The 25,792-nt window shown below is 37.5% G+C and overlaps 1 protein-coding gene across 1 annotated transcript; it reads left to right on the top strand.

Annotated features, from left to right (window-relative positions):
• Nucleotides 1-5,407: 5,407 nt before the first annotated feature.
• syt9a (synaptotagmin IXa) lies at nucleotides 5,408-24,668 on the top strand. Its single transcript, XM_008405898.1, has 7 exons — nucleotides 5,408-5,943; nucleotides 14,917-15,400; nucleotides 15,599-16,154; nucleotides 21,594-21,714; nucleotides 21,814-21,985; nucleotides 22,230-22,359; nucleotides 24,026-24,668. Exons 1-7 carry the CDS (start codon nucleotides 5,796-5,798, stop codon nucleotides 24,092-24,094), a joined length of 1,680 nt encoding a protein of 559 aa, XP_008404120.1. The 5' UTR covers nucleotides 5,408-5,795; the 3' UTR covers nucleotides 24,095-24,668.
• The last annotated feature ends 1,124 nt before the right edge of the window (nucleotides 24,669-25,792 follow it).

The raw sequence follows: 25,792 nt of genomic DNA, 5'->3' as shown, positions 1-25,792 counted from the left end.
TCTCTCGTATATCTGTCTTCTCACAACATCTTGAATTTACTTAAAGGTTTTTCTCCTCACTTATAGCACAGATGTTCAAAGCCTCTCTTTTAAGTGCACAGAAGAACAAATTCAAAATAAGAGCAGCTGAGGTGAATTTCTCTCCAATGTCCTTCTCCGCGCAGGMAGCTCCTCAGAAATGCACATTGTTTGGTACAAAGCAAGCTGAAAAGCTTGGACACACGAGAATAATTTCTAATAATTCTCATATAGTATTTTTTTAGCCACACGTRMATTCTGCTGTGCTCTGCTGGCTGCTCACTGCCTCATTTCTTAAAATKGTTTGCCGTTTGACAACTTTAGACCAGTTTCACCAGGAAAGCTGCAACWTTCACAGAGGTCAAACCACAATAATGTGAAAATCCAGAACTAAAATATTATAACCTACCGCCAGTGTTATTGTGCAACATAGCACTACTCGCCTGTAGTTAGAAGCAAATTATACATGTTAAAAACCATGATTGATATTTAATGGGATGTGGGTTGAATTTGGGTCCTCTTGTCAGTGGACTCACACCTGTGTCCACCTCCTCATGCCTCCAAGTAATGACCAAATCATCATCGATACTGTCAAGTCAAACTGTCATAACTCATGCAGTGAGACATAAAATGTCAGTGTTCTCACATACCGAGCTTTGAGTGGCATCACGATATTTATAAAGGGAAATGACTCAGATAGGGCTAGCCATTTTACAGTCTTGTTATGGAATTGTATTTTCATAGCTGTGGCTGCGTTGAGTGACAATTGAATAAGCCAGGGGATGCATATAACACCRTCTGGTTTTCAGTRAGCTCTATTCTTTAAATATCGCTTTATTCCGAGACGACGACAACTGAAGAATGAGCGTTAAACGGCACTTACTAATTTAAAAGCCAATTTTATTTTAGAGGCAGCCAATGTTGTTCCTTCACCAGAATCTTTTCGATGTTGTGTGGCTGTTGTTCCMGCCTAATACTGTTCAGTTCAGATGTATATTTATATCATTTATTACCAAACAAACTAAATCACAGAAAATGCAACATTCCCACCATACAGCATCTAACAGACGATTTAAGAGGACAGGAAACAATAAAGTTTCCTAGTAACCACAACTAGAACTTTGTTTAACCATGTTACTTACCAGGATGAAGCCGTTGGAAGAGCTATTGCTCCAATTAACTCAGTATTCTCTCTGAATCTCCCTCCTGTCCCCCAAATAGCTACCTTGGAACAGTGCTTTTTTTTCTGTCCCTCAGGTGACCCTCACCTCAGATCTTGTTCACTTGCAAGAGATAGCTACTCGTGCATATATGTTATTCCTTAATGGCATTTATCACATCAGCTACCATTTATCATGATCATTTTCTTCACCAAGGTAGATCCAGCAAGACCCGAGGCCCAAAGCACACCACCCCTTAAGGAGGGACCCGAYAGAGCCAGGGCACACAAGCCTCACCATGYAGTCACCGGGAATGAGCTAGCTCATAGYCGAGCACCCAGCCAAAGACACCAAAAGCCACCAACGCACAGGCGGGCARAAGCTCCAACTCTATACTTCCACATCCAGGTAATAATACCTCAGAAGGTGCTCGCCTTCATTCTAGGGTGGAGACAAGTAGACCAAGATCCTGCAGTAATGAAGGAGCCCATCAGATCAGACAAGGGGCACTCAATGCCCAAACAACTTCAATCCAAACCATGAATCGACCATCCAGAGATGGGGCCAATAAAAGGGGGCCAAACAAGCCAGAGCAGCCCACAAGTTTTGCTGACGTTTAGTGACTTATTGTTTATCATTTGTGAAATYGTGATAAATAATCCTCATACAGGCTCATTGTCTTGTTCCTAAATTCTAGGATATGAACTTTAGTGCTATGAGTGAGACTCAGCTCATTAAATCAGGAATGGCTTCGGAAGGCTAATAGTCACTGGTGTCAGTATTCTTCTTTGGTTCTTATCACTCTGTGAACTSATGTTATTAGCTGATAGCTAGAAAAAAAAAAGCATCGCTAATTGAAAAGCACTAAATTGGAAGGAGATTGAGAGAAACAAAGCGCAGTCTTCCAAGAAATAGGAAGAAGATGATAATGGTGAAGACTGCAAGAAGTGAAAATTAAAGTAATTATGGTGAGGAGAAAAGCATATAACTACAGTATTATTATATTTGGGAAGGAGAAGAAAAGCAGAACGACTTGGAGTGAAGATTGTGGGTAAAGAGTGCCTTGTTTCAGTTGCCATGGACACCAAGTAAGCTGATTTTGTGCATTGCAAGCACTTTTCTCTGAATGAAAGCCCACATACACAACCAAACATTAGGCTCATTAACCATTCAACACAAAATGCTCACACAACCTTAACTCTTTAGCATTTTACATAATCAGCAACTCGCAAAAACATGTTTTACAGAGATCAAGTAATGAGGACCCCCAGCTGGGTCCTAATTAACAAAAAGTATCAAAGCCGAAAGTCAGGTTCAATCATCCAGAATGCCCATATATTAGCCAGACTCTATCATATCATAATAATCATACTTACATTATTTTAATTTCCATGTTTTTATGTATTCCTCCAAAAATTTAACTTAATTAGAAAGATGTGGCCAAGTCAGGAAAAAAAGGATTTTTTGTCATGAAGCTTCGGCACAAATTCAATCTGGAAGACTCTTTAGCTTCACCTGCCTCATCAATCAGCRCCTCCATCTCATCACCCTGGAGCGCTGGGTCAAGCCACATCATGGCCAATCATCGATCAAGCTCCAGTTCATAAGGACCTTCATCCACGGCCTCCTCTGCTTACCAGCTGCGATCAACCCACCTCCGCCCCATATCCACCTTCTGCTCCTGGCTCTTCAGGCCACATCCTTCTTGGACCGCCGCCACCAGTACAGGCCCCGGGGGGATTGCATTCCTATGCAGCATCAGGAATGTTTATCGAGCTTATCGAAGTTCCAGCTCGACGTCCTCGGCCGGGGCCTGAACGCCAAAGGACTTTAATGTTTATTTGTCATTAAACTTTTTTAATCGTTTTCTTTCTCTGTCTGAGTCTCTCCAGATTGAAATATCAGTATTTCTTCTCAATCTAAGGCAAATTAGAAATAAAAACAAAAGTTTGAAAACCTTTAAAGTAAATTTTTAGAGCGAGAATCCACATTTGACAGATGCTGACTTCTTAGACAAAATAAAAAAAATAAAAACCTAATTCTTATCAAGAATTAGGTTTTTGTAGCAAAAAAGAAGTAGTACTTTAGTTACGTAGCTGTTGTCAGACTKACCAACAGTACTCCCTAAATTATAAACACTGAAGATGGCAATAGCACTTTCAGTGCTTTTTTTGACCATTTTGCTTGAACCAGGTAGAGAAATTGTGATATAGAATCAGAAAAAGTAGACACTGTAAGCACTACAATAATTCATTGACTAACAAATTGTTCTCCACCAATGATGCTTAAGGCATCTGCTTTGCAGCCCCAGCTTCTTCTTTTGCTAATTTCAACACTAAAGGGTTATTTCACTGTTTTAAGGATTCTGGACTGAATTGTTCATCTCTAGTTTAAACATTAGCATACTTGAACTGGTCAAGTCTGAACCTAATAATTCTAAACACAATATTATTGACTGCTGCACAGTTTTTTCTGTTCATTAGAAAACAATAGGTGTCCAATTTCAGTATCGTTTTAGGTATTAGGAAAGCCTTAGATTAAATGAGAATAAAAACTTTACCTTTTGATAAGTTAATTGCTTTTATCTGGCCATGTCCCTCTTGGAAAAGAGATTGTAGATCTCAACGAGGTTCTTAAATGGTTAAATATAGATTATTATTATTACTATTATTATTACTACACTAATTTGAGGCTTTTTTAATACAAAGTTTTGAATTGTGAGATTACTGTGTTTGTGAAAACAGGGGAAAGAAGGCATTACTTATTTTCCCAAAATTGTTTTAATTCTTGACTTGTCTTACTCTTGTAAATATAATATSCWTTTTCTCATCTCATTAGCTGGATCTATCATTGTCCCTCTAGTTAAAGCCCAAACAGTATTCAGTATGGTCGGAAAATGTTAATTTCAGCACAATTTTATTTTTTCTCTGAGCCTGCAATCATGTGACAAAAGCTCAACACGAACACCGCAAACATAAGAGATGGGAAATTGCAGTGCAACAKAATGAATTCACAGCTCACTATAGATCGTATTTATCTTTGATGGAATAGAACAGGCTGGATGTTCTGTTCTTCGTGGAAGGAGTATGGAGAGCATAAACACGGCCAGGATGTTTACCTCGTTTTAGTCATTTCTAACATAGTTTTCTTCAATGGCCTGTGTCTTGTAAAATCTCAACGAAAAAAAAAAAAAACATTGGGATTTTTTAATTCTTTAGTAGATAAAATTGCATATATATTGAAAAATTCAAACCGCCTTCATTTGTTCATTGATTTCTACACCTCGATAGAATCGTAGATGTCCAATTAAACCAAAATAAATCGTTTGCCAATTTATGATAATCAGATTACCTATCTTACATTTGCTTTCTCCTTTGTGAGTTATTGCTTTTTCTCTTTTAAGATTAATAGTGCACACACTAAAACTACATACCTTAATTAGTGGGCTTCTCAATCAATGCAATGATTCAGTGGATGTGAAATTGACCAAGCTCCCATGAGAACTGACAGGTGAAGTAAATGCACATAAAGAACAACAATGAAATAGAGCATATTGACACCAATTRTCCCATGAGAAATATAGAAGGCTGCCTACTGGCCGATTATAATTGGACTTCTAGAAGTCAAAGAAACGATCGGAAATTCTGAAAATAAATAAATAAATAAATAAAGACAGGCAGATATTTATACATTGTTTCCTGATTAGGTTTAGCGTGTGGGGAAACAACCTTGGCATTTATGTAGCAGAAGGTCGTAACATGAAAACATCAACGAAAAGCACAATTTCTCTMAATAACCAAAAAACTATTCTGTACTCAAGTTTTCAAAATCTGCGAACAGTATCGCAGATTTTGATGGGTTTTGAGTGGAAAGCGGTTTTGCCAATGAAAGCCTAAAATGATTTCACAAAGCGAGAGAAAAAAAAAAAAAAGTAGGTTCTGATTGGCCATGTGCAGGAACGTAAAACCACACCAGGCTTGTCAGAGCACTGGTCGTTTTATTTATTTAATTATTATTATTAATATTATTATTTTGTACTGGTTGTAAAGCTTGCGTCTTTTTCGCTCTCGCCTGCTCGGAGTTAACGTGTTCAGCTTTTCCCGGGATTCGCATCGTTTCGCCGCTCTAATTAAAAAAAAAAAAAAAAAAAAAAAACTTAATTGACTATGAAGGTGGTAAACTTTTTTTTTTTAGTTTTGTAAAAAAAAAAAAAAAAAAAAAAAAAAAAGTGATTTGGAGACAGAAGTCAGCAGCGTGATGCAAACGATTTATTGCAGCGGGAGTACACGCGCACATTTCAGCACATTGGACAGCGCACGGCGCCGCAGAGGCGGTGCGTGGATTCAACCGGTGGCTTTCGGCAGAGCAGCAGAGTGAGAGGAGTGTTTCACTCATTGTTACACAAAAGAAAACAAGTCTTCTTGCTCCACATGTGGGATAGGTTGCTTTATTTTTGGAGCACTTGGACTTGGGGGAAAGGGGTTGTCGCGCTTTCTAATAAAGTCCGGCGTCGGAAGGCGTGCCGCTCGGTGAGCGTTTCACTCCACACACCGTGCCGACCAGCGTTGGAATAGGTGCCGACGAGAGACCGTCCATTTATAAGGATGCTGGTGGGAAATGCCTGGAGACAGAGATGACGAGATTTGTCAAAAAGCACTCGAACTCCTGTCAGATCTTTGCTCAAAGGGGGAAGTGCAGAATGAAAACTGTCTGGATTTTATCTACTATTTCCGAGATCTGACCAGACCACGATATTCAGATTCAGGTAAGGCATCAGTAGCACGCTTTCCTTCAGCGGCGGTGCTGACCAGGAGGAAACGTGCATGTGACTTCTTTCGTTGAAACCGACCGGCTTACAGCACGGGCTTTCGGGTTAGAGTATTTACTTGATTATAGATATTTAATCAACAATCTTGGTTTTTATTTTTGTCCCTTAAAGTCATTTACCCGTTGTTAAATCGAAATTGCACTTTATATTTGAAGAAATGTCTTGTTTTTATTTTTTCCAAATCGTTTTTGCGATTTCATTTTGGTACCCACCAGAAGAAAATATTAAACTAACTTAATTCCTGACGTTGTTTCGTATAGTTAATGCATCTTTTCTCTATGTTGAGTAAGCAGGAGGTCCATTTTTTGCCTCTGTTACTCGCAGTTCTAATAGGCTCCTACTTATTTGAAAGTTTATTTTCCTCTCTTGCCTAAAAGCCTCTGCCTTGGAGGAATAAAGCGTTTGCCTGAAACCACATCAGAATCAAAGCCAAATGTCAAGAAATACGATTATGTTAAATCATTAAGGCTTTGAGGCTATCAAACCTCACCTGACTTGGCTGGTTGAGCGCGCCTGCGCACAAAAGCAATTCATAGATCGTGCTGGGCACAATTCCTGCAATCCTCCACAAGCCTATTTTTGTCTATATAGTTTCGATGATGATTTCTGATTATACAGAAATCGTGCCATTTTAGGTCTTTCTGTCCTTTCTGTGATTCTTTATATTTTTACTCTAGTCATTTTCCTCCTTAATTTTCTGTCCTGAGTAAACTCACTCACATCCCCAAATGTAGGATTTGTACGGGCTCACAAGCAGACACGGAGGTTGTCGATCTCAAATCACATGATATTTAATTTGATTTTTCACCGTCAGTGGACAGCCATTGGATCAACTACAGCTCTAAAGAGCTTGGACTAGACCATGCTAAAAGTTTGTTTCTCATGTTTTTATGCAAATCTTTTTATTGTCAACCATTGACAACAGTTAATACCAGTCACATATTTAGATCAAATTGTCAGACAGGTGCAGCAATATTAAACTATTAAAGGAATTCCGACTTTGCTTCATAGCTATATCTGACATCTTGAAATTGACATCTGTCTCTTTAAGAAGTTCCTCCCATTTCTGACACTTCCCCATCATCATCATCATCATCATCATCATCATCATCATCATCATCATCATCATCATCATCATCATCATAGTAGTGCTTCTCCCAAGGTGCCATTTACAACTGTTCTTAGGAGGGTTGGACTGAGAAGCAATTCAGATGATAATCTCAAGAGATGCACAGTTCCATCCCACTTGCTATCTGCTGCCGCTAGTCTGGTGGAGCTGTGTAGGGAAGGCAGATAGAGGTCCTCTGTGGGGCAGGAGTTTGGGTGGGCTGAAGGTCCAAGATGAAGCTTTGGGTGATAGGTGATAGAAACATTTCTCAAACATGCATGAATCAGCTAAATCAACACTCCAAGTATGTTTTGGATGAGGGAATAAAATTAGAGCATGATATGAAGCTCATAAAAGTCAATTTTATTTTACCTTTTAATGTGCACAGATCATATGAACAGAGAGCACTGACAGACATTCAGACAAAACACTTTTGAGCAACACCATCATGTATTCTTCAGAATGCTGCCTGCATTGTTTTGACTTTATTTAAAGGCAGGTAAAGATGTTTTGAAATATCCTGCGAAAATGTAACATCTGTTTTTGGACACTACCCAAAAATAAACTAAATATTTCAGTCATGGGTTGTGCACCAGAACTGATCAAAGATAACCTCATAATATTGCTGGTAGCAGAACTGTTAGAACCATATTCATTGTCATTCTTGGTTTCACAGCAGTGCAAAGATGCCCTGCTGTCATCTCTATTATCCTGGAGCTGATTTCGTTTTCAATATGGACAATCCAATTTTCCATTTCAAATCATAAAGGAAAAAGGAAATGTTTCTTGGTTTCCCTTTGAGACCCAGTTTTAAGTAGAATACATTCCCAGAATAAAAACACTGAGCAGGAGATGACCAAAATAGGTTGTCTTATATAAAACGCCGCAATTGTGCAACATTTCTTGCTGCTTTTAAAAGTAGCACACAAACTGCTGCTGTTTGTAATTCCATTACATTTCTATGTAACCATCAGCCAATAAGTGTTGCAGCTTTAAAACTAAGCTTCTGTGAATATGAACACCAAGCAGCAGGTAAAACCCAGAGGACAACAATTTAAAATGCAAGAGTCTGTCCCTGGATACTAACTTCTAATTAACAACTGGAAAATCAAGTAATGCTGCTTGTTACACATTGAGAAAACAGCATCTCGGAGCGTGCACACTGCTTTTTCATCTCTTGCTCACCTCCTACACTATTGCACCTCTGAAGGTCTTGTGCTCTAGATTTGGTTCAACTTCTTCATTGTGATGCTGTCTCCAAACCATCCCAGATGTCTGTTGATTCCTCTTAACCAGTCGGTTCTTCAACATTCTGCCAAGCTGGGCTCGGCGTCCTCAGATGGCAAATCCCTCAGTTTCTCCCTGATCACACTTACTCTGGTGTTCACAGAATCTCGCAGCACAGAAAGGACAGTTGGTCTAAGTTCTTGTGCTAACTCTTATGACTGTGCCTACACACAGGCTCAACAACGTACTAAGCAAATTTGCTGGATTTGATTTCTGAGCTACAACAAGAAAAAAAGAGCTATCCTTCTTTTTATTTCATTTATGACCATGTCCATTATCTTCATGTCAAACAATACTCTTATATCCAGGAAGCTTAATTGCTAATCATTGCACTTTTTAAAAATTGCCTTTGATGGTTCCCAAAAATATAGCCAGATTGACTTTTGTTTCTCAAGGTGGACACAGTGTTTATGTTTGTAAATGCTAATTAGCATAAACTTGAAGTAAATGATACACTTCTTCAGTATTATCTCTAAAAACAAAAATTAAAAAGTAAGACCATTGGCTTTGACACATTTGGGAAATATTTAACACGTAATGATTTGCTAATGTTAATTAGAAAAGAAAAACTATTACTATTGATTGAAGTGTCTATCTTCTCAATGTCAATTTTGATTTAAAAAGTTGCAAGCTTCAATGACCAGGTCACAGTAGGATAGAAACATCTTTGCTTATTACCAGAGATGTTTAATGGGGTATTCTGCTTCAAAATTCTGCGCAAGCCTTCCCCTGGACAAATTTATTTTGAATATATGGCACAAAATTCCATCTCTTCTCTTTTACAAAAAGATAACTTATGGCATCTTGCACAGTCAGCATAAGAAAGCAGAATGTGTGCACCACTGACACCATATATCCAAAAATAGACATGGTCAGGTGGATTTGCAGATACTGCCGCTATTAGAAAACACTGTGCAAGAGGGTGGAGTTTTAGAAGATACCTATGTGTCCAGCACAGCTGAACTCAAGGAGATCAGTCAAAAGCTAAGGCAGATGCGGGCGACCAGCGTTTCAATAAATGAACATGATTGGAAAATAAAGTTCTGCTGCAAAGTTGAAAAAAATGGAATGTCTCAGATGGCTAGTTGAATGGCAAGATATGATATGTTATGATATCAAAAAGACAAGTACTTTCTAAACTAAGTGCCATTTTTTCTGTTTGATGTAAAGAACAAAAACTTGACGTAACAAGTACTATAGAATGGAAAACAAAAGCGGAGACATTTAAATCAAATTCAAGAATCTGCCAGTGTGACAACAGCAGGAAGTGGGCATTGATGGACGTTGTAGTAGTGCCAAGCAAAAGACCAAACACTGATGTATAACTACACCTTAAACAAAGAAAGACTCTAGACCAGCTAAGGCGTGTTTGTTATGTCTGCAAAATAATGTTTTTATAGCTGTCAGATTCAGCTCTGACAGATATAGGCTGATGCTTTCACCTGCAGCTATACCAACTTCAGGATAAGAAATTGAAACTGGAAGTGATTGGAGAGGTAAAAATTCTACCTCAATGTGTATAAAAAAAAAAATAAAAATAAAAACATGAAAACTTCTACTGCCCTCATAGCAGGGATGAATTACATACATATTCAGTTTTTGCGTTAAAAAATTAAATCTGTATGTAATAACTTGGTTAATTTTCAGTCTCGACTCTACAGAGACATATCCATAAAATCAACTGAAATTAATTAATTAAAAACCAATTCATGTCTTATCATAGTCACCATGGGAGTGTATGTTTGAGAAGTAGAAGTAGTGTGAGGGTTACCAGATTAGAGATCAAGACCATCAAAGCACTTCTTTTCAACTAATCATTGCCCTCAGAAAATGAAAAGAATAAACAGAAGCCTGAACTCTGCAGCTAGAAGAAATGCATTGGTCCCAGGTAGTTCTTTGTCTGAAGCTCATAATGAGAGAACAATAAGAGGTATGTTTCTAAATGCCTTATTTATCAATAGTCTCATTTCTAGTGCATTATTCTCTCTAAAACTGCAAAAATATTGACATTTCACCTTTTTTTTTTTTTACTTCATATTTTGGGCTGCAATATTAATAGGAGTATTCATTTGCATATTAGCTTGTTTTTTGTGGCTGACTTTCTGCTTACCTCCTCATTTCATTGGTACTCTAATTCAAATCCTACCCATTCTGACATAAATGTTGGCATATCTACATTCAGTAACCCAGAATTGACTTCCCGTTTTGATAATCAGCTTTGTTAAAAAAAACAATACATTGTCGAGCGTAGCGCTTTGAACTGCAACTGGAAAGACAGAGGCTGCACAAAAAGAATCAGTTTAGTGCATAAATACTTGGTTGGAATTTGTGACAAAATGGCGTGGCAACATAAATACCAACCTTGTTGGCAGGAGAAGAAACCACTATGTGCATGATATAAAAATGCTGCATACTGTGCAGATTGCAAACATTGTACACATTACCGGTTTAGGCTTACCAAAGACCAAAGCAAACATGTCAGCTGAGAGTCTTCCAATTGCACACAATCCATCCTGGTAAAACCAGGCGCAGCTGTAATAGTAAAGGCAGGTAAATAACTGGAGAGCACTGACTTTGGCAAGGGAGAGTATTGGACCCACCGGGTTGTGAAATTAGTACAAAAAATTAGCCTAACTAATAATACACAAGGGAAACATGCTTATCTCATGGTGGACCTCTGAATGTTTACATGCATTAGGACAGACTAAGCATTCAGAACTTCTGGGATCAATGCACAATGGTTCATATAAAATTCCTTCTTCAAATTATCATTACAAGATTGTAGCAGTAGAACAATTTGCTTATCTGAAGACCAATCAGATTTTTCACACACAGCTGTGTGATGATAGCTGTGAGGACCTCCTTACACACCCAATCTTTAGTTAAATTTGAATTCTATTTAAAAAAAATAAATTGTGACAAAAAAACAAAAACATTATGCAAGCTGGGAAACAGCAAAGATTAGTTTTTAAGATTAAAGAAGTGTAAAAAAAAAAAAGTCATTAAAAAATAAATACAAGTAATCTGGGGGTATATTTACTGAATATTAAGGTGAAGACGACAATTGAAGTCTGACAAAATAACCAATACAGCAAACTAGAGAAATTCAGCCAAGCATACATACCTATTACCTATATTGCCAAATTATCTATCCCTTTGGCAGATGCAGGTTTAAAATAATCCTTTACTTTTACTAACATGCTTCGTCTGACAAGAGCTACTTTGTGGTGGCCAAGTTTGAGTCTTGACATGCATCTGGTAATCAGTGGAGAGAGCTAATTAACAGGGGGATGGGAGGAACTCCTTACAGAATGGGGGAGTCTGCTTCACTCATAATCTCTGTTTTGACAGTGATTCAAATATCATAAGATGAAGTCCACAAGTACACTGTGGGCTTAGAATCACTGTGATGTGATTTTTCACTTTTATTCTCCCACACCCACTGGATGTATAAGAATAAAATATACTGAAGCATTTTCCTTTTTTTTAAATTATTTTGTGGCCACAAAGTTCAATGTATTCTGTTAGCACTGCATTAATGTGAAGGGGAATGAAAAGATAACGGGGTTTCCAAAGGTTTATAGAAATTGCATAAAGTGTGATGTGGATTTGAAGGCTGGGAGTTCATCTGTGTAGTTAAATCAAAAGATAATCTGTTCACTACTCTGGCATTTATCAATACAAATAACACTTAATGATCTGATTTAAAACAGGAAATGTTTAGTCTTCTTATTTCAGACACTGAGAAGATTATTATTTGTGGGAGTGAAAATATTTGATCTCAGTTTTATTCTTTAAACTGACCATCTCACAGAGCACTGTGAGATGGTCAGAGCTAAGGATATTTTCAACCTCACCTTACTCAAATATCTGCTGTCAGCTGTATTGACTTAGTTGCAAAGCTACCAAGACCTAAACATAATTGATGGCAGAATCAGGCTCTGAGGATGCTTGTCTTCATCATGAACAGGAAAGCTGGTCAGAATTGGTAGGGTGGATGTAGCTAAATACAGGACAATCTTGCAAAAACCTTGAGATTAGAGCAGTGATTCAACCACCAGCAAGACGACAAACATAAACATATATCCAGAGCTTCAGTAGGATGGTTGAGAGCAGTGGTCGCCAAACCAGGTCTTAATGGTGAGAAACCTCATTTAAATGAATGGCGATGAACTGTCCTCAATGACATTCTGATAAGAAAATACAATCATTCAAATCAGGCCTGTTGGAGCAGGGGCAATCTGAAATATGCAGGACAGTGAACCCTGAGGACAAGGGTTAGGCCCACTGCTATTTGCATACTAAGAGATTGGAATAGGCTGCTCAAAATCCAATCCTTTAATTCATTTAAGAATTTGTGGAAAAATCTAAAATGTGACATTTATAAATACTTGCTAATTTTATAGGAGCAGGAAGCAGTTCTGCAGAGAATCAACTGGAACAGATAAACAGAAATATATGGCATGCTATTCGAACTTTTATTTGGAAAACATTCTATGTAAAACCTACATATAATTTATTTCATCATCAAAACTGTGCAGTGCTGTGGGTTGACCTTTACATCAAATCTTAATAAATTGCATAGAAGGTTGTGGCTGTAATGGAAAAAGTGCAAAGAGGTTCAAGATGTATACCCACATCTGCAAAGCCATCTATTTCTCTAAACATCCATCCATCCATCCATCCATCCATCCATCCATCCATCCATCCATCCATCCATCCATCCATCCATCCATCCATCCATCCATCCATCCATCCATNATCCATCCATCCATCCATCCATCCATCCATCCATCCATCCATCCATCCATCCATCCATCCATCCATCCATCCATCCATCCATCCATCCATCTAGTGGGACTGGGACAAGGCTGGGACTAGGGACACCCTTGTCCCCACTAGGGACACCCTTGTCCCTAGTGGGGCTGGGAGGGGTGCTGGTGCCTATCCCCTGCGAACGTTTCGGGCGAGAGTTGGGGTACACCCTGTACAGGTCACCAGTCTATCGTAGTATTTCTAAATATATTGAGTAGTATTCTTATTTTCAACATTTTAAAATAAAAGTGTTTTTTGTAGGATGTTTTGCATACTTTTTTTATTTTAAAATGTTGAAAATGTTGAGTAGAAAGGATCCTGTTGACAAGCGCCTTTTCTGCTCTCTCGAGAAAAAAAGCTCTTAACCTGTTTATAAAGTCTGAATGGTTTCATATTTATTAGATTTTATTGACTCAACGAGTAAAATAAGTTCGATTCTGCCATGTCTGTCTCACTGCTGTGAGTTGCATTTTTCCTGTCTTGCCACGGAAATATATTACATATTCACTTTTACTTATAAAAGATGGCTGGGATACTTTATCATGTTAAAAAATGAACTGAGCACAAGGTAGTAGTTCAGCTCCTACACACCGTTATATTTTTTATACGTATGAGTGTACAATGTGATGAGAAAAGTACAACCGCTTTGACATTTTCACTTCATTCCTCCTCTACGATAAGCAAAAAGAACAAACTACAGTCTGAAGGACATTCAGATTGAATGAGTGAAAAATAAAAGAAACCCAAGGCTTATAATCTATTGAGTTCAAGATTTTTTTAAATATTAACAGGACAAAACCATGAAATCCACCTTTTGCTGGATCATTTAATACATAAATAAGGTAGTATAAACACAGCACCATCCAACATTTTTTAATTTGTACGGTACTTGAATGAAGTTAGCCTTTTATTATACTCTCTAAAGTGGTGTTGATCATTGGTACATTTTCTAGAAAGACTGAAGAGCCAGAGTTTTCTATTGACTTTGGTTGCTTTTTGTCAGCACATTATTAGTCAGGTCTTTTTCTCTCAGATTGTACAGTGTGAGAGAAAGTGCACTGGGTCGATGGGTAAAGAGGAAAAGTATTTTCAGAGCTTAAAAAGTATCTGTAGCAGATCTTCAAAATCATAAACTGGACGTTTGATCTAAGATTTTCTCTCAAGAAACTGTCTTATAATTTGACAGTGCTAAGTGCAACATATTAGAAAATGTATAGGTAATGTTTGCAGATACTTTTGTTTAAAAAAAATATTTGCTGCAAAGAAATCTAAATCTTAAACAATTTATATGTTAATTACACTGTCATACACATAAACACTGCTACATCCTTTGAGTATAGAAGCATTTGTATGCACCATACAACAGAGTTAAATGTCTTAAGAGAAAAAAAAATCCTGTCAAAATGTTCAAACTGAACCCTGATGAACTAAAAGAAAAAGTGAAGTAAAGCTAAAGTCTAAGAACATTTATTTGGCAATCCAAAATTAGCACATTACTGTATGTGTTCTATATAATTTATAAACAAAAACTATCTTGAAATATCCGCCGGAAGATGAATGTGTCTGTGTTAAGAATTGATAATATTCTCACTTTTCTCCTATAGTTAATCAATAGCAATGGTGTAGCTTTAGCAAGAAGCAAACATTACAAGTAAAACCTCAAATTAACTCTGATTTCTTTTCACTTGTCATCTTCTCAGATATATCAGTGAGTCTACTCTCACTGGTGGTTACTGCCTGTGGATTGGCCCTATTTGGGGTCTCCCTCTTTGTCTCGTGGAAACTCTGCTGGATACCATGGAGGGAGCGAGGACTTTCACCCACAACAAAGGAGGCTCAAGGGCACATAAACCCCACCATGAGCCCCCTGCCCACACAGCCTGCACCCAAACATCCAGTTTACACTGCCGTAGACCCTCCGATGCACAACCGCCGTAAGTCTTCGCATTGTTCTGTCGCCAAAGAGCCTACACCCGTGGCCTCGGTTGTGTCAGTGGAGGCTCCCATGACTCCTGTGTCACCTCCACCCGTGGCGATAGCCACACCAGAGGCAGCTATGAAGATAAGCCACACATCCCCAGACATACCACTGGATGCTCAGAGTAAAACTCGGGAAAATGGAGTTCACACAAACCCTCGAATGCAGAGGCAGACAACAGAACCAGCACCAGGACAAGAAATGGGGTAGGTATTGGTTTTCCTAATAGTCACAACTAAGAGGTATTCCTGTTCTGGGACTCCAGCCTTTCCATTATCTTGAATGTAACTACTCATATGTCTCTCTTTACAAAATGAAAAAAAAAAACAAGTTGAATCTTACTGCCGTTGATTCTTTTTGGCGTAGTCTGACTTTGATTATTTGTTTGCCTTCTTTGTCCTCAGTCAAGGCTCCATTCGCAGACATATGAACCTCTCTAACCCAGACTTCAATGTGGCGCAGTTCCAAAGACAGGATTCCCTTACTGGAATGGGTCTTGGCCTTGGCCGCCTCAAACCCGAGCTGTACAAGCAGCGCTCGCTCGAGGGGGACGAGGGCAGTCGCAGAGGTGGGGGCTGTGGGCGTCTCCACTTTATTCTTAAATTTGACTGCGACTTGGAACAATTAATAGTTAAAATCCACAAAGCAGAGGACCTCCCAGCCAAGGATTTTTCTGGTACCTCTGACCCTTATGTTAAGATCTACCTGCTGCCTGATCGGAAGACTAAACACCAGACCAAGGTGCACCGCAAGACGCTCAACCCCGTGTTTGACGAGGTCTTCCTGTTCCCTGTGGCCTACTCTGAGCTTCCCACACGAAAGCTGCATTTCAGCATCTACGACTTTGACCGCTTTTCACGCCATGACATCATCGGTCAAGTAGTGGTAGACAACTTCCTGGATCTGGCAGATTTTCCCAGGGAGACAAAACTCTGCCGCGAAATCCAGTATGTCTCCTCGGTAAGTCATTTCAGGTACTCATTTTGTTCCATGGTTATAGAAATGAGAAGTAAAAAATAAAAATGAATGTATGTTTTATCATGGTTCATTAGAAGTTTTTTTATATATTTATTTTCTTTTCTTTTCAAGCAGTTGAATTCTCATTTCTTCATTAAACACTTGTTCTCTGAGGTTCTTTGTGGTGTGAAGAAGCATAAAATCATTGTCTGCTTTCCCCTTTGCATTGCAATTAGTTTGACTAGTCACTGTAACAACAGAAAATATACATATTTGAAAGGAAAAACAACCAGCACACAGTAGCCGTCAGATGCCTATCTAACATAATCCTTTATAATGTTCACAGTTGCCAGACATATGACTCATTTTAGTCTGGGCCTGCTGCCATTACTCTTTCTGCTGAAACTAGCCAAAAGAAAAAGAATTCACAAGACTTTTGAGAAAATCAGCAGGATTAAAATGCATTTCCCACATCGGGTTTATTGCAGTTGTGCTTGTGTCTATTTTAAAAGGTGACAAAATTATAATGTGAGATTATTTTTAGGGATCACAGCTGCTATGTTATTCGACAAGTATGATCAAAGATGGTAGTTTTTTTATTTTCATTTTTTATTCTTCATGACTCTAAATATAGAAAAGAACACTAAGCATAATCACTGGAGTTTGGTGGCTCATTTCGTTTTTGGGTTAATGCTAAAAGGGCATATTCTGGGACTAAACATGTCTAACAAATAAGTTAACATGTTTTTTTGCTCAATCAAAGATGATGTGGGGAGATTTATGTTTTCTGTGTTTGTCCTTTCCTTGCAAAGCATTTTTAAATGTCCTAAACTGCATTAAATGTTTGTCATAAGTGGCTTTTAGTGTCAGTATTAGATAATATTTTAAATGAAGTATCTTCTCTTGAGCCTTGTCTGCAGCAGATTGATTGGCTTCCTTGTCAACCTGAGATATGAGAGTCATGATTGTGTTCACAGACAGTAATGTTTTAATTATTAGTACTATTGCCTCTATATTTTGTTTTAAAATACTTTATTGTGGTAGTGAAATTATTGTTTGCGTTAAATGAAACAATCAGCTAAACGACTTTCTTTTTTTATTCATGCCATGGCCTTTTTGTCCCTTAAATCCCTGAATTTAAAAATGTGAAGAGATTTAAGGGCTCCAGGCTTCAGCTTTAACATCAGTGACTCACAGTAAGAAGTTCTCAGTTTGAAAGTTGGCAACGCAAACTTTGCGGAGTTTATACATTCCCACTGTGCATGGGTGGACTTTCTTCATGTACTCTGGTTAGATCCTAAAATCTTCATACATGTGTCTTAGTTAAACATGAAATCACAAATATTATCCCTAAGTATGAGTGTATGCCTTATGGGTCATTCTCTCTTTTGGGCTTCAGGAAGGATAATGACTTTTGCAAAACTGATAACAAAAAAAAAAAAAAAGAAAGACAATAGTTAACCAGAGATGCATCTTTTTTAACCGGTCATGCAATCAGCGAAGACAGGAAGTTTTTTTTCTGCTCTAAATATCCTAAATCTTCACATAACTAAGAGAAGTCTCCAGTTACCTTAGAGAGGTAATTGCTTGCTGAGCCTCCGCAGATTTCCTGGAAGAAGACAAATGGGAAGAAATCATGTTTGAGGAATGACGCAAACTGGGTTTGGTAGTTTTGCTTCAAAGCTACAGAGCAATGTAAACTTTGATTTTCATGCTTGAGTCAATATTAAAAGATTTGAGCACACACACCTCAGAGAAAGGCCCATTTCACTCGCTGAGCTCCAGTGGAGCTGCAGCTAAATGTCTACCTGACTAAGAGAATGACATTGCCTTTAAAAATGTTGAGTAAAAAGGAAGTGATTTTCAGTAAAATAACATTTTAGTTAAACAAATGCACATCATAATTTTCCAATTACCCTCAGCCAACGGCAAGTTTTGCAATCAAATAAGAAGTAAGAAGGTCTCACTTTGAATGCAAACAGACAAAACTAGTTTGAGCTTAATAATTAATGAATACTACACATTACGTCAGTAACATTTCAAATTTATTACCATGTGCAAGAGAGGAGTGACGGAATAGAGAAAGTTGTCACAAATCAACAGAGAAAAAGAGGCACAGACATTATTCTGTTGGCATGCTGCCAGATAGAGACTTCAGAGGAATATCGACAAAAGTATTGATATTTGTGAGCAAACTCCCAGCTTATGGTTGTTTTGTGGATCGATGCCTCCCCACTTATGCCCTTGATTAATTGTTAGTCAATGTTGTCCATTTAGAGCAGAAACCCACGAGAAAGGTGGATGATGAGAACCAGTGATTCACAGAATCCAACATCCTCCATTCTCACACTTTTCTTTCACACTCCCAGTACTCAGAGAAACCAGATACAGCTCACAGGCTGTGTGCCTCGTCTGAGCACAGACTGTAAGACGTGCACAAATGCTTGTGTCCACAAAATCTGCACAGAAATATCTCAGAAATTAGTACAATATACAAAAGGTAGGACATTCAGTAACTACTGCACCACAGATGATTGGATATAAATGATGGAATTTTCATTAAGCCTCATTGCCAGAGGGAGGGACCATACTGTTTGTTTTGCTGCCAGATTGGTCTCGTTGAGCTCTGCAGCAGAAGCAGATTGTATATTGATGGAAGAACATGTGTCATTTTTCTGATATTGAGAATGGCACTGGTAATAAAAACAAATGCTGCGTAATGCTTTTATTGCTTAAGGGGATTTGGATTGGATTTCGTTTTGATGATTTTACCTTTTCAACTTCATGTAATGAAGGATAATGTGCCACAGATGGTAAATTCAGAATAACAATAAATGTAATATTGTTGAAAAAACCTCGGCATATGATTTCTAAGCTGGATCCTAGAGCAGATTTTGAAATTGTTTACCTGTGTGCATTTTGATGATGCATGTTGACGGGACATGAAGCATGTAAGACCCGCAGGTTCTTTGTGGGATCTGGACCATACTATGTCAATGGATAAATAAATAATCATTGGCTGTGTTTGATTATCAATTTCTGATTCATGCCGAGATATATGCCCTTGTGTACCCTTAGTGGTATATTTTTTCTTGCCTTGTATTGTAACACTCGAATATTTATAATTTCTGAATACAAATACCTCAGACAAAGTAATCTCAACCCCTGTATGAGCACCCATCGAATTAAACATAAAAAGTGTTTTAAGAACCTCTAACGCTATAACAGTCCTAGGTGAACCTAATTGTAAATGTTGGACTGGAAATGTGTTATGCTTGTATCTATTGTATAATTCCAGGTTGCCTCTAGGTCATAAACTGTTGAAGAATTGCTGTGAATTATTCTAAAGCCTAATTTAACACAGTTATACAGTATTTACACTTGCTGAAAATACTATTTAAATATCTGAAATGTATAAATTTCAATTGCTTTAATTACAAATTATATTTGCCCCACTTCATACATAAATATGTATTACATATCTATTTTTGTATTCGTAGCATATGGATGTCACCATTTCACGTGAAATCTCCACTTGTATCAAATGGGAAGCGTGTTTACTTGAACTCTTTGCATCTTGCAGAGTTCAGTTTGAGAGACATCTGTGTGGTTAATTATTATGAAGCCACAGCTAAATTGAGCAAGCCATTACACAACCATGTTCAACAATCTTAGTTAATAAATCACAAGAACCCTTTCACTTTCACAAGAGAAAACAAACATATCTGTTAGAGCCGCATCAATGAGTAAAACCAAACATACTCGGAAACTGATAGGTATTTTCCTAGAACCTACATAAAAGAACCACAGACAACGTATATGAATTTCATGACAAAGCCCTTGCAAAGGAGAAGACTCTATCAACTGCTCCTCTGAGCCGTTCACAGAGCGTTCTGAAGATCTTTGGGTAGAGCTTGTCTTTTATTTTCAAAATTCAAAGAGGGAGGATAGGCATGATAGACAGCAGAGGAAAAACAGCAAAGGTCGTAAAACATTTTACCTAAACACAGCAAAGGTCGTAAAACAATTTACCTAAACAACTAGCAAAGGTCGTAAAACAATTTACCTAAACAACTAGCAACCCAGTTCCAGATGCGATATCTGATTTACGGCCTGAGCCCGGTTCAAATCTCGGTCAAACTGTTTCACCTSAAGATGAACAGGCAGCTGTGACCCCCAGGTCAGTTAATACACACACTAAAGAAGAGAACATTTTAAACTGACTAACATTAGACTGAATATGAACTAAAGTAACAACAAAATGATAATACCAAAAAATCTCTAACAGAAACTCAAGGTAATTACTGGCACATCTTGGCAGAAACGGTGAACAGACACCGTATTTACTGTGCATAACATTACCATGTCAAACAATTATTTGTATGCAGGTAACTCGGGGGGGGTAGCATTACTCATTGAAATCAAATGATCTACTTTTACTGGCTTATTCACCTCTGATTGCGTCAAATAAAGATTGTTCATGAGACTCAAATCCCAGACCTTGAGTCTGAGTTGAGTCTTGAGTCTTTACAGTGTGACATCAAGTCTGTAAACTAAGTTTTTGCAAATTAAAAGTGACTTTTGTAAAAGTCACAGATTTGAGGCTCCTCTGGTAGTGATGCCTAATGTGAATGTTTCGTCCCAGTTAAGATTGCATTACTGTTCAGATAGTGTCTTTGCTTCGTTATAGCTAATTAAAAACTGAAAGGATTATCGTTTTATCCATGATAAACCTTAAGTATAGGTCAATTGGTGTGCATAGGCTTGGAGCACGTGTTTAAATTTCTCTACTCTATGAAAACCCTGTTGGCAGAGAGAAAACTTGCAATGATCACAAAACAATAACTCTGGAGTCACATAGTAAATTACTGCACTGCTCTGTCACACATGTGTGGTTTCAGTATTTTTTATGTTCTGATTTTTTTCACTCTCATAAAGATGCACACACATAAGATTGCACAGACTGGATAAAGCATTTGCAAGATTTAACTTTATCGTAAGCATGGACGGCTGGACGGGTAGATGCATGGATGTCTATCCATCAAACATTTAAATGCTTAATGGGCTGACATTTTATAAAATTAAACAAACACATCAATAACTCAGGGAGAGATTGTAGTGTAGGAGTAGTGCTCGCCACACATTTTGTCTGCTGCCATGGTTCTCACTTCTTGGTGGAGCTATTTTCAGTGCAGGTGATAAGTGAGCTGCATTTAAGCAGAAGTCTGCATTCTAGCTGAAATATGGGAGGGTTTATCTGAGCCAAGCACAGGACTCGGTTCTTCATTTTGAAAAAAAAAACAAAAAAAACATGAAAAGCACTGTAAATAAAAGTCAAGACACTCCTGCTGTTCTTCCTCAGCTTTGGCTCCAGTGCATAAAGGAATAACAAACGAAGATTCAAACCGAGGTGAGAGTAAATGTGTCTCTGATGTCTTTTAGGATAACGTGGACCTTGGGGATTTGATGTTCTCCCTCTGCTACTTGCCTACAGCAGGCCGATTGACCATAACTATGATACAGGCTCGCAATCTTAAGGCCATGGATATAACTGGCGCATCGGGTAAATGAAATCAGACCTTGTCAATCCATAGAAAGTTGTTCAGCTGTCCAGGAAAGAAATAAATGCATAACGTAAACATTTCTCTGTCTTTTAAAAAAGATCCGTATGTGAAGGTTTCTCTGATGTGTGAGGGTCGGAGACTGAAGAAAAGGAAGACATCTACGAAAAGGAACACCTTGAATCCAGTCTACAACGAGGCTATTGTCTTTGATGTCCTTCCAGAAAACATTGAGCAGATCAGCCTTTTAATAGCAGTGATGGACTATGATCGGTTAGCTTACAACTTACACCATTTAGTTACCTTCCATTAATAATTACAAAACAATAAAGAGATAAACCTACACTGAAACCTTTTTTAGGGGATGTATGGTTTAAAGTCTGAACATTTTTTTAACAATCTTAACACTTTCCTTTCAGAAAGTTTTCTCATTAAGAATGTAACATGGCATTGACCCAGAATGCAAGGCAAGCTGAGATTACATTCTTTCTCTTCTCTCTTCCCCCTGCACCTGTAGCGTGGGTCATAATGAGGTCATTGGTGTGTGTCGAGTCGGCAATGATGCAGACAGCCTCGGTCGAGAACACTGGAGTGAAATGCTCACATGTCCACGGAAACCTGTCGCCCACTGGCATCCTCTTGTTGAGGTGAGTTGGCTTTTCTATAATGGATGTGACAGCTGTTTCCAGGCATGGACGACTGACCAGTTTTCAAACGCAAAGATTTTTTTTTTCTTCAGTTGTTTTCTATTAACCATTTCAAAACTGGGATCTTCCACAAAACCTTGACTCTTCTTCTCAGTTCCCGAATTGTACCGTTTCTTCAACAGTAACATTTTTTGCACATTATTAAGTTTCTAGAAATTGAAGTGGCCCAAAAGATTTAAAACTTCAAACTTATAAAAAAAGATAGAAATATGAAGCATATTTCGACGTCCTAGTTTTTCACAAATAAAACCAAAAAAGTCGTCTCTTTGCTTGTCTACATAAGTTGAGAACAAAAAAAAGCATCTTCTCACTTAAAAAAGCATAGAGAAGATGCTTTTTTACATACTGTTATTTCAGTATGTATTTGAATACATTAGGTGTCTTTGGAACAATGGTCTTAAGACACAAGAGACCAAAGTGAACCACATAAATCACATGCACTTACCAGAATAATAATGTAAGTGTAAAGGTAAACAAGGCCGTTTGTCCTAAAGCTGATTCCAGTAATACAGCAGTTTAATGACGCTGAGGATATCTTCAAATCTGCAACAGAAAGTATGATAAAGAAAAGGTATTGTAGTGCCATAGTTGTAGAAATATCTGCAAAAATAAATGCCTGGAAACTGCAATAAAAGAAAACATTATTGTACACTTTGTAAAAGTTTTGCTATGCAGAGGCTGATTACATTATTAAAAAAAAGTTCTTTAATTTTGTTGTCTCTGAAGTTGGTCCTACAAATGATTAAACCGTGTGTTTTTTCCCCAAGATTTGTATATTATTGAGTCATTTCTTTTTCAGGAAGAGAAGCCATAATTTAAATACATTCCGGTTTTAACACAAGACGTAAAATTAATGTTCAGATACGTATCAAATTTGACAGAAATGAGACACAGTTTTTCTCTTGAAAGAATAAATATAACATTTAAAAAATGATTACCTCAAATAACAACCAATTCCACAAAAGAAGTACGAACTTCTAGGCGGTGGACAATAAAGTGATTATAAAGTCTGAACCTGAGTAGGAAAAAAAAAGATAATTGAGTTTCATTCACTTTCAGCAATTCAATGCAGACAACAACTTTCTTGTATCGTTGAAAAACATAAAAAAGAAAAAAAAATAACACGTCCTTGGAATCACGACAAATAGTATTGTATTTTTCTACATCCTCTGCAGCTGCTGTATTTTGAATCCTGTGTAGAAACCAAATATTAGCCAAAGTTTTTTTTTCATTTCCACAAATCACTCATTCTCACAAAAATCTTGTCCCATCTGGAGGTGCATACAGTATTTATGCATTCACATCCCAACATAGATGTGAATGCATAACTTTCAAACTTTCATCCTTTCACCAGCAGATGTCAGTCAGAAACTTGATTAAAAAAAGAATAAAGGCTAAACTTTGCTGCTTTCTTTTACTACCCAATTCCATGCTGGCGGTAAGTTATTTTGTATGTTCAAAAATGAAAATGCTCTTATAAAATAAATGTGCTTTTTCTCATTATCTATCTGTTTCTATGAGTTTTTGTGTAATATATTTTTCTTAATTTACTTGTTCATTAATTAATTTTTGTTTTGTTGTGTTCTTTCTCTTCTGTTTATTACAGTACCAGGGGACTACAAGTAGTAGCCAAGGAGGATCTTGTAATTCCCTAAAAGCTCCTCCTTCTCCGTAGCCTTTAGCAAAAATTTAAATGAAACTACTGATCAACCTGAAGCTCCTGCTGAGTGCTGCTGAATGTTGTTCAAAAATGGTTTTAATAAAATTGATGCAGGCATTCAGTAACAACTATAGAAAGGAGAGATGCACACTGTCTTATGTTGCATGTAGAATGATTGCAAGAATGGATGTTTTGTTTTTTATGATGTTTCATTAGAAAAACAGGTGTATGCAGACATTTTAAGTCTGTGCAATTCCTGCGTTTATACAGACTATACTGTTATTTATTTTTACATAGTCTTGGTACTTGTTTTAATAAAGTGAGTCTGTACCTGCAAGATGTACTTAAAACCATTTGAACTGCCATGCCATTTCTTTGGTTCCATTTGGTGTTGACTTGGTGCATGAGGTCATGGTTTGGTGGAAAATCTTCTCCTAGTTTGTTTGCTTCTGTTCCTATTTTTACAATGCAGTGTGTTGCTTTGTCTGTTGATGTGAAGTAACGGTTAATTTACATACAGCGTATATGTGAGAAAAACTATGTTGAATGTTGGAATAAATAGTGTCGAATAAAAGTAATTGGAGCCTTTTTTGTTGAGTTGTCATATTGTTAAATTCCACAAAGAAGTATATTGTTTGGAAGTCAACGTATAGACTTATAGAAGTAGTAGTACAGAATATATATACATGCACAACCCTGATTTTTACAACAAATGTGTAAGAAAATTGTTTTAAGCTATGGAAAAGACAGAAAAACCCAGTGAAACATAACTTTTACAAAATAAATTGTTTTTTTCTATATCTGTAAAAACTATCAGTATGCTGTGACATATGAGACAGCCTGTGAAAAGAAAATCCTTACTGTTAATACCTTTATGAAGTAATATATATGCAGACATTGGGATAGGATATTAACAATGGCTTGCGAACTTGCAATAGTAACAAAATGGGACAACACAATGCATCCAGTCTGGACCAATTGACAGAGATTTCTGAAGATATTTATCTGACAAACATAATGAGGGAATAAAAACTGTAGATGGAACAGAACCAAGAGAAATAGGAAGTATCCCAAAGAAAACAAAAAAAGACGTGTACCTGACATTTCTTACTAATGTTCATGTAAATCCCTGCTTTTGTTAGTAGGATCACAACAAATTGATTTACATTTTTATCCCAGGTTCTGATTATTGCAACTATTTATAGCAGTGGCGATATGTTGTTACAGATGAATATCCTAAGACTGTAACTATCATGCCCTTCAAATATTTGAGCAAGCAGTGAAGAACCATGACCCTGTCTGCTCAGTCGGCTGCTGATTATAATGCACCATGTGACTGTATCGTGATTGGATTGTCATCTGAAAGAGGGAAAAAAAAGAGTGTTGGTTGTCACTGCAGAGACAGAGGTGAGTGGGTTGCTTGTTAAGGCCTTGTTAGTGGGCACTGTGTATGACACATTTCTACTGCACTGTACTACAATGATTCAGACAAGGAGGGGGACAGAGACAGAGACAGAGATCTTATCACTGAACATCTTACCTGGTGGAATAATTATCCACCTGACATTTGGCTTACGCAACCAAAGACTGTTAGTGTTAAAAGGCTGAAGAAAATCCATTGTAAAAAGCTACATTGATAGAACATTTCCAACAAAAGTACTTCAGAAAGGTATTTTACAAAGTAATTAATGATAATGATTATTGGTTTGATCT

Source organism: Poecilia reticulata, linkage group LG3 (assembly GCF_000633615.1).
Source record: "Poecilia reticulata strain Guanapo linkage group LG3, Guppy_female_1.0+MT, whole genome shotgun sequence".
Lineage (NCBI taxonomy): Eukaryota > Metazoa > Chordata > Actinopteri > Cyprinodontiformes > Poeciliidae > Poecilia > Poecilia reticulata.
The sequence above is the reverse complement of the archived record's forward strand: the minus strand, read 5'-3'. Positions and strand labels throughout refer to the sequence as shown.

Excerpts from the sequence above, each read along its gene's own strand:
- syt9a (XM_008405898.1), top strand. The coding sequence starts at position 5,796 with ATGCCTGGAGACAGAGATGACGAGATTTGTCAAAAAGCACTCGAACTC. Across the intron at positions 5,944-14,916 it reads ACCACGATATTCAGATTCAG|ATATATCAGTGAGTCTACTC; the intron begins GTAAGGCATCAG and ends TCATCTTCTCAG. Across the intron at positions 22,360-24,025 it reads ACTGGCATCCTCTTGTTGAG|TACCAGGGGACTACAAGTAG; the intron begins GTGAGTTGGCTT and ends TGTTTATTACAG.